Source organism: Cherax quadricarinatus, chromosome 35 (genome assembly GCF_038502225.1).
Source record: "Cherax quadricarinatus isolate ZL_2023a chromosome 35, ASM3850222v1, whole genome shotgun sequence".
In the NCBI taxonomy this organism is placed as follows: Eukaryota; Metazoa; Arthropoda; class Malacostraca; order Decapoda; family Parastacidae; genus Cherax; species Cherax quadricarinatus.
This window is the reverse complement of record NC_091326.1, coordinates 21045001-21059105: the sequence shown is the minus strand read 5'-3', so window position 1 is coordinate 21059105 and position 14105 is coordinate 21045001. Positions and strand designations below refer to the sequence as shown.

Genomic DNA, 14105 nt, shown 5'->3' with positions numbered 1-14105 from the left:
GACACTGGAGATGGGAAGTACAGTGTCTGCACTCTGACAGAGGGGTGTTAATGTTGCAGTTTTATAACTGTAGTGTAAGCATGGCTCTGGCAAGACAGTGATGGAGTGAATGATGAAAGTTTTTCTTTTTCGGGCCACCCTGCCTTGGTGGGAATCGGCCAATGTCTTAATAAAATAAAATAAATTATTATTATTATTATTATTATATATTATTAATACTCCTAGGTAGTAGGTTGGTAGACAGCAACCGCCCAGGGAGGTACTACCGTCCTGCCAAGTGAGTGTAAAACAAAAGCCTGTAATTGTTTTACATGATGGTAGGATTGCTGGTGTCCACTTTTGTCTCATAAACATGCAAGGTTTCAGGTACGTCTTGCTACTTCTACTTATACTTAGGTCACACTACACATACATGTACAAGCATATATATACACACCCCTCTGGGTTTTCTTCTATTTTCTTACTAGTTCTTGTTCTTGTTTATCTCCTCTTACCTCCATGGGGAAGTGGAACAGAATTCTTCCTCCGTAAGCTATGCATGTTGTAGGAGGCGACTAAAATGCCAGGAGCAAGGGGCTAGTAACCCCTTCTCCTGTATAAATTACTAAATTGAAAAAGATAAACTTTTGTTTTTCTTTTTGGGCCACCCTGCCTCGGTGGGATACGGTCGGTTTGTTGAAAGAAACGAAGAAGATTATTATTACTATTATTATTGCATTACTATATTCACAAAGAAGGATTAAACAAAAGCACCACAAACCTGTGCAAAATATGAGACCAGAAGACATAGGACACAAAACTGTAAGTATACTGGTAGAGAAAAGAGAATGAAGTAGACTGCAGCTCCCACGTGACGTGACAACTCTGGGATGGTCTCTTGAAGGTTGTTATGCTCTAGGTAACAATAGTATGAGAAGAGAGTCACCCGCAGCCCAGCCCACATGGCACACGTATACAGCAGAAAAGTTCGATAGCACCTGAGGAGATTATCTTGTGAAAGTAAAATCATTCCAATAGCATAAAATATTTTTCTATAACTCATGGCAATGAAATTTATATTACTAATTGCCTAATAAGAAATTATTAAACATGTATAGCTCTGTTCTTATCAAGCAGGAAAGGACAAATAGTCAACACTACCTTTTCTCAGAAGTGCACTGCTAAGATTACTTATTTTAAGTTGCACATACAATATATTCTGTGTTTAGTATACCATAAAAAGTACAGTACTTATTTAATGTAGTAATCCTAGTTTAAATTAAAAAATATACTAACACTGTATTTTGATTGCAAAAACAAAGCAAGAAGAAAAACTTTATAAAACTGGGATGCTTGAATGTGCGTGGATGTAGTGCGGATGATAAGAATGAGATGATTACTGAAGTTATGAATGAAAAGTAGTTGGATGTCCTGGCCCTAACCGAAACAAAGCTGAAGGAGGTAGGCGAGTTTCAGTGGGGAGAAATAAATGGAATTAAGTTAGGAGTATCTGAGGGTTAGAACTAAGGAAGGGGCAGCAATAATGTTGAAAGGTCAGTTATGGAAGGAGAGAAGGGAATATAAATGTATAAATTCAAGGATTATGTGGATTAAAATAAGTGTCGGATGCAAAAAGTGGGCCATAATAAGTGTGTATGCACATGGAGAGGAGAGGAGTGTAGAAGAGAGAGAGAAATTTTAGGAGATGTTAAGGAAATATATATAGGAACTTTTGAACCAAGTGAGAGAGTAACTGTGGTAGGGGACCTAAATGCTAAAGAAGGAGAAACATTTAGAGAAGGTGTGGTAGGTAAGTTTCGGGTGCCATGTGTAAATGACAATGGGGAGCATCTGATTGAACTTCGTACAGAAAGGGGTTTAGTTATAGGTAATACATAATTTAAGTTGTAAGGGAGAAAAAGTTAGCATATGAGAGGTTTTTACAAAGTAGAAGTGATGCAAGGAGGGAAGAGTATATGGAGAGAAAAAGAGAGGTTAAGAGAATGGTGAAGCAATGTAAAGAGAGCAAATGAGAGAGTGGGTGAGATGTTATCAACAAATTCTGTTGAAAATAAGAAAAAGTTCTGGAGTGAGATTAACAAGTTAAGGAAGCCTAGAGAAAAAATGGATGTGTCAGTTAAAAATAGAAGAGGAGAATTATTAAATGGAGAGTCAGAGGTATCAGGAAGATGGAGGGAATATTTTGAGGAATTATTAAATGTTGATGAAGATAGGGAAGTTGTGATTTCGTGTATAGGGCAAGAAGGAATAACATCTTGTAGGAGTGAGGAAGAGCCAATTGTGAGTGTGGGGGAAGTTCGTGAGGCAGTGGGTAGAATGAAAGGGAGTAAGGCAGTTGGGACTGATGGGATAGAGACAGAAATGTTAAAAGAAGGTGGGGATACAGTCTTGGAGTGGTTGGTGCTATTATTTAATAAATGTATGGATGAGGGTAAGGTACCTAGGGATTGGCAGAGAGCGTGCATAGTTCCTTTGTACATAGGCAAAGGGGACAAAAAGAGTGCAAAAATTATAGGAAAAGTGGAACAGAATTCTTCCTCCGTAAGCCATGTGAGTCATAAGAGACGACTAAAATGCTGGGAGCAAGGGGCTAGTAACCCCTTCTGTATACTTGACTAAAGTTAAAGAGAGAAACTTTTGTTTTTCTTTTGTGGGCCACCCTGCTTTGGTGGGATATGGCCAGTTTGTTGAAAGAAGAAGAAGTCTGTTGAGTGTACCTAGTAAAGTGTATGGTAGAGTTATTATTGAAAGAATTAAGAGTAAGACAGAGCAGGATATCAGATGAACAAGGAGGCTTTAGGAAAGGTAGGGAGTGTGTAGACCAAGTGTTTAAAGTGAAACATATAGTTGAGCAGTATTTAGATAAGGGTAAAGAAATTTTTGTGCCATTTGTGGATTTGGAAAAGGCATATGACAGGGTGGATAGGGAGGCAATGTGGCAGATGTTGCAGGTATATGGAATAGGAGGTAGGTTACTGAAAGCAGTGAAGAGTTTTTATGAGGATAGTGAGGCTCAGGTTAGAGTATGTAGGAGAGAGGGAGATTATTTCCCAGTAAAAGTAGGGCTTAGGCAAGGATGTGTGATGTTACCATGGTTGTTTAATATATTTACAGATGGAGTTGTAAGAGAAGTGAATGTGTGGGTCTTGGCAAGAGGTGTGGGGTTAAAAGATAAAGAATCTAACACAAAGTGGGAGTTGTCACAGTTTCTCTTTGATGATGACACTGTGCTTTTGGGAGATTCTGAAGAGAAGTTGCAGAGGTTGGTGGATGAGTTTGGTAGGGTATGAAAAGAAGAAAATTAAAAGTGAATATAGGAAAGAGTAAGGTGATGAGGATAACAAAAAGATTAGGTGACGAAAGATTGGATATCAGATTTGAGGGAGAGAGTATGGAAAAGGTGAATGTATTCAGATATTTAGGAGTGGATGTATCAGAAGATGGGTCTATGAAGGATGAGCTGAATCATAGAACTGATGAGGGGAAAAGGGTGAGTAGTGCACTTAGGAGTCTGTAGAGACAAGGAACTTTGTCCGTGGAAGCAAAGAGGGGAATGTATGAGAGCATAGTTATACCAACACTCTTATATGGGTGTGAAGCATGGGTGATGAATGTTGCAGCGAGGAGAAGGCTGGAGGCAGTGGACAAGTCATGTCTGAGGGCAATGTGTGGTGTGAATATAATGCAGAGAATTTGTAGTTTGGAAATTAGGAGGAGGTGCAGGATTACTAAAACTATTATCCAGAGGGATGAGGAGGGGTTGTTGAGGTGGTTTGGACATGTAGAGAGGCTGGAACAAAACAGAATGACTTCAAGAGTATATAAATCTGTAGTGGAGGGAAGGCAGGGTAAGGGATGGCCTAGGAAAGGGGGGAGGGAGGGGGTAAAGGAGGTTTTGTCTGCAAGGGGCTTGGACTTTCAGCAAGCATGCATGAGCATATTTGATAGGAGTGAATGGAGACAAATGGTTTTTAATACTTGACGTGCTGTTGGAGTGTGAGCAATGTAACATTTATGAAGGGATTCAGGGAAACCAGCAGGCTGGACTTGAGTCCTGCAGATAGGAAGCACAGTGTCTGCACTCTGAAGGAGGGGTGTTAATGTTGTAGTTTTATAACTGCACTATAAGCACGCCTCTGGCAAGACAGTAATAGAGTGAATGATGATGAAAGTTTTTCTTTTTTGGGCCACCCTGCCTTGGTGGGAATCAGCCGATGTGTTACTAAAAAATAACACAAAGCAATTTATACCCACCATCTTTTGTGCCCATAAACAAGGACAAGTATAAGTTGAACGTAGATGTAGAAGAAGAGCACCAGGTAGAGCAGTGTAACTGACACAGTCAGATACTCACGAATTGTTAGTGCGCTCACCATCTTGAAGGTACAGCTTTTCAAAATGCCAGATTATGAACAGTCAGTACTGGAGTTTCTCTTAAGGCATAATGATTGTGCTAGTACTGTAACCTGAGTGAGCAAAATGAAACAAAAACATAAGAATTTGTTTCAGCTTTATTTATTACATACACTTAACTATGGAAGAAATCACAATAAAATGCAAGACTGGAAATATGAAAAAAAAAATGCCATAGTCAAAATGGGAAATAAAACCTGAGTGCTTACACACACATCTTCAGAGTTAACTATATACAGTAATGTATTTCATTACACAAATAACCTGCACGTAAGTGAAAGAAACTTATGACAACATTTTGGTCCGACTTGGACTAGTTAATTGTCCAAGTTGGATCAAAATGTCATAAGTATCCTTCTCCTATGTGCAGGTTATTTGTGTATTGTTCCATTTAAGGTATTGTGCCTTTTTGTTTTTCACAGTATTTCATGACAAAATGAAAATACATAAAACAGTGGAATCTCAGTTTTCATATGCCTAGTCTGTATGTAAAACTACATGTATAGTTATTCTCTATAAAATGTATTTTTTGTTAATATTTCCAATAAGAAATAATGTAATTCCAATTAGTCCATTCAAGACACCCAAAAATATTAAAAAAAAAAAATTACATTTTATAGAGAATAACTATAGTTTTACATAAAGACTATGTCATATGAAAACCGAGGTTCCACTGTACTAATTACACGTTCAGGGTATTTTGCTTAGCCTCTATCTATACTGAAAATATCATTAAACCCCCAAAGTCATGATGCTTGTATATGAGTGAAGTTGCTTAATAACTTTTTTGTTTGCTGCACTAGTTCTCTCCTACCAAGGTAGAGAATTTTTCAGTATCATTTATTCAAAAGCCGCTTTGCCAGAAGTGCATAAAATCACAATTTAACTGATTTGCTGAACTGCAACATCCTCACCCCTGTTTCAGAGTGTTGGACCTGTACTTTTCCCCTTCAGGACTCAAGTCTGGTAACTGGTTTACCTAAATCACTTCATAAATGTTGCACCACTCATACTCCAATAGCACATTAAATATTAAAACAACCCTTGTCTCCACTTTGATATATCATGCTCACACATGTCTGCTGGATGCTGAAGCCCCTACCATTTAACCCTTTGACTGTTTTCGACGTATAAATACGTCTTACGAGCCAATGTTTCTGACGTATATATACTCAATAATTCTAGCGGCTTCAAATCAAGCGGGAGAAAGCTGGTAGGCCCACATGTGAGAGAATGGGTCTGTGTGGTCAGTGTGCACCACATCAAAAAAATCCTGCAGCACACATTGCGTAATGAGAAAAAAAAACTGATCGTTTTTTTGGAATAAAACGCCGATTTTGAGGTGTATTTTCGTATAGTATTTATCGTTGTATTCGCGTTTTCATGGTCTTAGGTGATAAAATGGAAAACATATTACAGAAATAGAGATGATTTTCATTACTTTGACGATGAAAACGACCTTGAAACTGAGCTCAAAGTAGCGGAAATGTTTGATTTTTACCAATGTTCAGGAGTAAATAAATCACACCACACGTCCAATACACGTCAACTGGGGAGTCTAATATTCTTTCACTAGTGCAATGATATTATTTATACCATTTTTACAATAATGCAGTAGTCTGCATAACAGTAAATTTTGTATTTTTTTGTATGAATAAAAAATCAAAATAGAAAGCAATAATAATATAAGAGGGGCCTAGAGATGTGACTAATGAACAGAGCATATGTTATTTTAGTGCCACAAATTTCTACCTTGTTTATTCTGGACCCTATTTTGAAATTGGCATCTTTTTTAGTTTGCGTGAAATTGGCCAAATTGCCAATTTCTGACCACCATATTGGGTAGTCCAAATTAGTAAATGGGAGGTTTCTTGTACTCAGCTGATAGATAAAATGGAGTTCTAAAGAAATAGCTATGAGTTTGGTCAACTGGAGCAATGGAATTGGCTGAAAATAGGGCTCAAAGTCGGCGAAATCGCCGATACGCATATGTCGCCGAGACCGCTAACTTCGCGGGAGCATAATTCCAAGAGTTTTCGACCAAATTTCGAACTTTTGGTGTCATTACCATCGGGAAAAGTTTATCATTTCATAAGAAAAAATAATTTTTTTTTTTCAAAAAATTGAGCGACATAGAATGACAGTTTCAGAAAGGGGCCTGAAACAGTCAAAGGGTTAAAACCCCCTTCACACCCTCCCTCCAACCCTTCCTGGGATGACCCCTACCTCTCCTTCCTTTCACCCCAGATTTGTACTCCCTCATAGTCATCCTTTTCTGATTCATTTTCTCCAAAGTCCAAACCACCTCAACAACCTTTCATCTGCCTTCTTAATAATTACCTAAATAATATACAATGTTCCCATTTCTGTGCTCCAAATTCTTTGCATATTACCACCACTTTACTCTCAAACATGATATTTCTACTGCCTTCTGGCTCCAAGTCACAATAATATTTAAAAGCCCATGGCTTATACCCATACAAAAGAGTTAGTACTCCAGTAAATTTCCCTTCCTTTCCCTATTAACCTTTTCAGGGTCGGCAGGGCCTCTCCTAAACTTGTTCTCAAGGTCGGAAATTTTTCGAAAAAAAAAAAAAATTATTTTTCTTATGAAATGATAGAGAATCTTTTCCCGATCATAATCACACCAAAAGTATGAAATTTGATGGAAAACTTATGAAGTTATGCTCTCACAAATTTAGCAGTCTCAACAATGTTTAGGCACCAGCGATTTCGCCCGCTTTGAGCCCTATTTTCAGCCAATTCCAATGTACCAGTTGACAAAAATCATACCTATTTCACTAGAACTCCATTTTTTTCTATCGAATGAGTACAAGAAACCACCCACTTACCGATTTCCACTATCCAATAACGGGGTCAGAAATTGACAATTTTGCCAATTTCACACCAATTTCAAAAGATGCCAGTTTCCAAATAGGGTCCAGAATAAACAAGACAGACATTTCTGGCACTAAAATAACATTTCATCTGTTAATACTCATGTCCCCAGGCCTCTGTTACATTTCTTTTGCTTTCCACTATGAATTTTTATTCTCATAAAAAATAGAAGATTTATGTTATGCAGACTACTGCATTAGTGTAGAAATGGTATAAATAATATCAGCACACTTGTGAAAAAATATTACACTCACCAGTTGACGTGTATTGGACACGTGGCATGATTTGTTTACCTTTGAACTTTGGCAAAAATTGAACATTTCTGCTACTTTGAGCTCAATTTCAAGGTACTTTTCATTGTGAAACCAATCAAAATCATCTCAATTTCCATAATATGTCTTCCATTCTATAAAATAAGACCAGGAAAACTAGAATACAACCATAAATAGCATACGAAAATACACTGCAAAGTTGCTGTTTTGAACCAAAAACACGGTCGTAGATTTTTTTTTTCCTCATTATGCACTGTGTGCTGCAGGATCTTTTTTATATCACGCACACTGACCACATAGATCCATTTTTTCATATGTAGGCCTACCAGCTTTCTCTTGCTAGATTTGAAGGTGCTAGAATTTATGCATACTAGTACGGCACCAACCCTGGCGTTCAAGCCATACTAGTACGGCACCAACCCTGAAAGGGTTAATATATGTCTCTCTCTCTCCAAATATACCTCAACACACTACCTACCTTTCTTTCCTTTGCCTATTCTATGATTTCCTTTGTCTTTCATAGCCCCAACTGCCAGAGCATCCACTCCCAGACAACTAAATACATTCATTTCCTCTACACTCCCTCCACTCTGATATCCAAGTTTTTATTGCTTAAATTTTTTTTGTTGTTCTCTTTACCTTGCTCTTTTTCTATGTTCACTTTTCATCTCACTCTTTTACACACCCTCCCAAATTCCACCAGCCTTTACAACAGGGCTACTCAACTACTATGAGCAAAGGTCCACTTGGGCAAGTACCAGTGTAAGCTAAGGTCTGGATACATTTTTTACTTAATGTTTCATTATGTAAAAAAAAAAAATAGCATTTCATATTACTGCTCTTCACTAAGGCAATTGTTTCACTACATATGAGGCAAAGGGGCTTAGACCTGCTTGTGGGAAGAATGAAAGCATACTGCTGTATCCATTCTTCCTTGAAGGAACAATTTTCATCATCAAACTTTCTTCTAGTTTAGTAAAACAAATCATCTGATATGGAAATAAATATCTGGAGCATTAAAAAACCCTAAAACTAGAAGTCATATTTAGACTGTAAAATAATGCATAATAAATATGAAAATATTAACCAATTTACTTTAATAAACACAAGTTTGGTGAAGCAGCTGTCCTATGTACAGTATTATGAAATGTATTGATTACTGAAATTTATCTGTATTTATTAAAATATAACATGTTTTATATCCAATCCACATAAATTAGGAACAAACAGAATGAGGAAAATTTTTAACCAATTTGATTAAACATTGATGTGAACAATCTGATTACAATGATTCAATGCTAAATACACCACCAATGTATTTATTCATAAAAGAGGTGGGCACAGCAAATTAAAATCAAACTTGCTAAAAAGGAAATGAGGAAACCTGAAGTCATACCTTGCACAAATGCAAATGCACAACCTTTCCCGAAATTCAAAGTTGCACCAGGGTTACCAGACTTCCCAGCCAATATGCGGCCAAACTCTTTTTCCAAAATGAAAAAAGTCAACTTCACTGCACAAGTGATAATTACCAGCATGAATTACCACTGAATGGAAGAAAATATCACTATTTACCTATGCTAAAATACTGTATTCCATTCAGTGTAATCATTCCATTTAGATAGAATAATGTATTAATCCTGCTCTTGTGTACCACCTGATCCTGAACGTGGTAACAGCTGTTATTTAACTAAGCTTTCTCCTGAAGCCCGCGGTCCAACTACAACACTCAGAAGGTCCAGATTCGGACCGCGGGCTGTCAATTGAGTAGCAAAGCTCTATAATCTGCGTTCAGACCCTCCCAAAAGAATTGACGGCTCCCATTTCCCACACCATTCCTTGACACTTTACCGTTCAATAACTTTACAGCATCATCTATAAATATATTAAACAACCATGGCAACATCACATCCCTTTCTTTCCTACTTACCTTAACCTAAACCTCACATTCTGCATAAAAACTTTTTACTGCTTTAAGTAACCTGCCACCTATTCCAAACATCTGCAACATTCAATTTCTTAGCTCCAGAGCCCCTACCAGCATCAAGGAACCTACCCTAAGGGAATGCAAGTCCCAGGTGATGTAATTAATCTGTGGTCATATAAGAAACCACAATGAAAGTCTACAGTTTAGGCGAGACTATCAGACAGTAATATATCCTGGCACTAAAGCACTCTGAAATTATGTATAGTAAGTCCTCCATATAATGGACTATAGGAGGCATGGGTGGCCAGTAATTACAGTTGCGGTGGACAGACAAGAGATTTTTTTGCCATGAGTAAAACAATAATTGACATTTTGTAACCAACAAAATTTATCCATAGTCTCTGAATCAACTGATCCAATGGATAATGTTCCTTATTTCTTAAGTCCATTATCCAAAGGTACATTATATAGAGGGTTTACAGTATTAGTATTACTATTACTAAATTCACGAGAAGCACTCAGTCTGAAACTATCCTTCATTTATTATTATTAAACTCATGGGAAAGTGCTGAACCTGTAGGGGTTAAAGTGCCTGGGAAATGTGTTTGATTGTGACCAATGAGTATATGTCAAGCTTGATTGTGACCACTGAGTGTATGTCAAGCTTGGCTGTGAGCACTGAGTGTATGTCAAGCTTGACTGTGACCAATGAGTGTATGTCAAGCTTGGCTGTGACCAATGAGTGTATGTCAAGCTTGGCTGTGAGCACTGAGTGTATGTCAAGCTTGACTGTGACCAATGAGTGTATGTCAAGCTTGGCTGTGAGCACTGAGTGTATGTCAAGCTTGACTGTGACCAATGAGTGTATGTCAAGCTTGACTGTGACCAATGAGTGTATGTCAAGCTTGACTGTGACCAATGAGTGTATGTCAAGCTTGGCTGTGAGCACTGAGTGTATGTCAAACTTGGTTGTGACCATTGAGTGTGTGTCAAGCTTGGTTGTGACCATTGAGTGTATGTCAAGCTTGGCTGTGACCACTGAGTATATGTCAAGCTTGGATGTGATCAGTGTATGTCAAGCTTGGATGTGATCAGTGTATGTTAAGCTTGGATGTGATCAGTGTATGTTAAGCTTGGATGTGAGCAGTGTATGTCAAGTTTGGATGTGATCAATGTATATCAAGCTTGGTTGTGATCAATGTATGTCAAGCTTGGTTGTGACTGATGTATATCAAGCTTGGTTGTGATCACTGAGTATATGTCAAGCTTGGTTGTGACCAATGTATGTCAAGCCTGGTTGTGATTGATGTATATCAAGCTTGGTTGTGATCAACGTATGTCAAGGTTGGTTGTGATCAGTATATATCAAGCTTGCATGGAAATAAATCCCCATGAAAGCAAAAGACTGGGTAGAAGATGCAACATCCCCCCAATGAAAAGCAGGTGTGTCATGAGTACGCTAACAGACAACACAAAAAGTGTCAGGGGCCCAAGACTGTTCAACAACCATTATTATTATTATTATTATTATTATTATTATTATTATTATTATTATTATTGCTATAATCAAGGGGAAGCGCTAAACCCGTAGGATTATACAGCGCCTGTAAGTAAGTTTATTCAGGTATACACAAATGCAGTTACATAGAATTATCGTACATAGCAGCATATGTGTAGAGAACCTAGGACAACCCAAAAAAGTCAGAGTGATTTATTTCCATTGGGGTTCTTTGATTTCCATTGTAGGGGATGATGTGGAAGGTACTCAGTCTTAATTCAGGGAACTGGAGCACAGATCCAATTCTCTAGATCAAGAGCCCCTCACCAGCGTGTAGGAACCTCCCTTGAAGGGTGTTCAACTACCATAAAGGAGATTACTAACAGACTCCTGGCTGTCTTCAAGACGCTGGACAGGCACCTCAAGTCAGTACCTGACCAGCCGGGCTGTGGTTCGTACGTCGGTTTGCGTGCGGCCAGCATTAACAACCTGGTTGATCAGGCTTTGATCCACCACGAAGCCTAGTCATGAACTGGACCGCGGGGGCGTTGACCCCTACAATACACTCCAGGATCACTGGACATAGATAAACCTTGATTAATCACTGGACGTCGAACAAGCTTGGCTGTAATGACTATTTTTAGGACTAGGATGACTGAGATAAGTTCTAGTGACTCACAAGTTTGACTGAAGGATAAACCTGCATCAAGAACTTGTCAAACAAACTCTCACACTAATGATTTCTTTCCTTCTTACACTGTTGGTGGTTTATAGCGCAACAACACCTCGTGCCGTATTTAACCCTCCTCCATATTTTCTGATGAAAAAAAATACCCGAAGCTGGGCAGAAATTTGGAAAAGAACAGTGGTTTCCTTAGAGAGTATAAAAAATGGAAAGTTTTCAATAAGGTTAGAGTGACCCCAGACCTGAACCCCGGCACAGCCGGACGTCCAGACTTAAGTCAGTAAGCGGCTTCTGCCAGGCCGTACAAATCCACAGAGTGGGGGAAAAAACTGTTTTATCACGTCCCAGACCAATTGTTGCCCAAAATATATTTCTTTTTGAAGATCAGTTGCCATTTTTATGATGAGAACAAACGTTCCAGTTCAAGTTCTATGACCAAAGTCCTGGTATGGAAGCAAAACATAAAAAGGCGCTGAGTACGTAATGGCGGGTGAAGATAAAAAAGATGTATATACCTGGAGAAAGTTCCGGGGATCAACGCCCCCGCGGCCCGGTCTGTGAGCTGGCCTCATGATGGACCAGGGCCTGATCAACCAGGCTGTTACTGCTAGCCACAGGCAGTCCAACGTACGAGCCACAGCCCGGTTAGTCAGGTACTGACTTTCGGTGCTTGTCCAGTGCCTGCTTGAAGACTGCCAGGGGTCTATTGGTAATCCCCCTTATATATGTTGGAAGGCAGTTGAACAGTCTTGGGCCCCTGACACTTACTGTGTTGTCTCTTATCGTGCTAGTGGCACCCCTGCTTTTCATTGGGTGGAAGTTGCATCTTCTGCTGAGTCTTTTGCTTTCGTAGTGAGTGATTTTCGTGTGCAAGTTTGATACTAATCCCTGTAGGATTTTCCAGGTGTATATAATCATGTATCTCTCCCACCTGCATTCCAGGGAGTACAGGTTCAGGAACTTCAAGCGCTCCCAGTAACTGAGGTGTTTTATCTACGTTATGCGCGCCGTGAAGGTTCTCTGTACATTTTCTAGGTCAGCAAATTTCACCTGCCTTGAAAGGTGCTGTAAGTGTGCAGCAATATTCCAGCCTAGATAGAACAAGATAAGATAAGATTTCGTTCGGATTTTTAACCCCGGAGGGTTAGCCACCCAGGATAACCCAAGAAAGTCAGTGCGTCATCGAGGACTGTCTAACTTATTTCCATTGGGGTCCTTAATCTTGTCCCCCAGGATGCGACCCACACCAGTCGACTAACACCCAGGTACCTATTTGCTGCTAGGTGAACAGGACAACAGGTGTAAGGAAACGTGTCGAAATGTTTCCACCCGCCGGGAATCGAACGCGGGCCCTCCGTGTGTGAAGCGGGAGCTTTAGCCACCAGGCCACCGGGCCTGAAGAGTGTCATCATGGGCTTGGCATCCCTAGTTTGAAGGTTCTCCTTATCCATCTTGTTATTTTTCTAGCAGATGCGATTGATACAATGTTATGATCCTTGAAGGTGAGATAAGAACATAAGAAAGAAGGAACACTGCAGCATGCCTACTGGCCCATGGGGGGCAGGTCCATGTCAACCCCTGGCTTAGACCAATGGCCCACCCAGTCAGGTTACCTCCACTTAAGGAAGGAGCACGGTATGTGACCCAGTAGCACCAGCTAGTCAGGTCCAACTCACACCCATTCATGAATTTATCTAACGTATTTTTAAAGCTACACAACATCTTAGTTTCTATGACGGTACTCGGGAGTTTGTTCCACTCATCCTCAACTCTCTTACACAAATAACCCGCACATAGCAGAGAGGAGCTTACGACGACGTTTCGGTCCGACTTGGACCATTTACAAGTCACACTAACCAGAAGTGGAGCACGACGGCTATATATAGGCAGGAAGAGGTAGGGGTGGTGGTAGTAGTGGTGGTAGTAGTGGTAGTAGTAGTAGTAGTAGTAGTAGTAGTAGTAGTGGTAGTAGTGGGGAACTAAGGAGGAGGAGCCAGTCGAATATAAAGACAGGGGAGCACTGCAAGGGAGCTAGGTGCCCACAGAGGGAGAGCAAGTGCACAGAGGTGGGGAGAAAGGGGAAGTGATGAAATAAATAATGAAGGAACAGAAACACGCGACAGAAGAAAGACAAAAAAAAGAGGAAAGGGGAAGAGGGAGAAGAAGAAAAAATGAGGAATCAGGTTAAGTCACGGGTGTTCTGAAGTTTGGAGCATTTTACAATGTAGTGGGAGAGGAAGGCATCTACAGAGACGAAGCCAGGACTAAGATTCATACAAGGAAAGTTGTGTATTAGAGAGGATTCAACAAGACGGAGACTGTTAAAGTTGGAATCAGGGAAGACAGTTTTAGCAGAAGACCAGTCTATAGGATGGCTGTGATCTCTGACGTGACAGAAAAGAGCTGTGAAAA

The 14105-nt window shown here is 39.6% G+C and overlaps 1 protein-coding gene across 3 annotated transcripts in view; it reads right to left on the bottom strand.

Moving 5' to 3' along the window:
- LOC128695078 (G protein-coupled receptor 137Ba-like) overlaps window positions 1–11805 on the bottom strand; it is a 164218-nt gene extending 152413 nt beyond the window's left edge. For 2 of the 3 annotated variants that reach the window (XM_070091433.1, XM_053785470.2), the window contains exons 1-3: window positions 11688–11805; window positions 4255–4466; window positions 761–977 (exon numbers count right to left, since the gene is read on the bottom strand). In XM_070091433.1, the coding sequence (XP_069947534.1) occupies window positions 761–977; window positions 4255–4376 (339 nt within the window). In that variant the 5' untranslated portion in view covers window positions 4377–4466; window positions 11688–11805. Of the gene's footprint in view, window positions 1–760; window positions 978–4254; window positions 4467–11687 lie in introns of those variants that run through there. The other variant, XM_070091434.1, reaches the window with a different exon arrangement.
- Between the last annotated feature and the right edge of the window lie 2300 nt (window positions 11806–14105).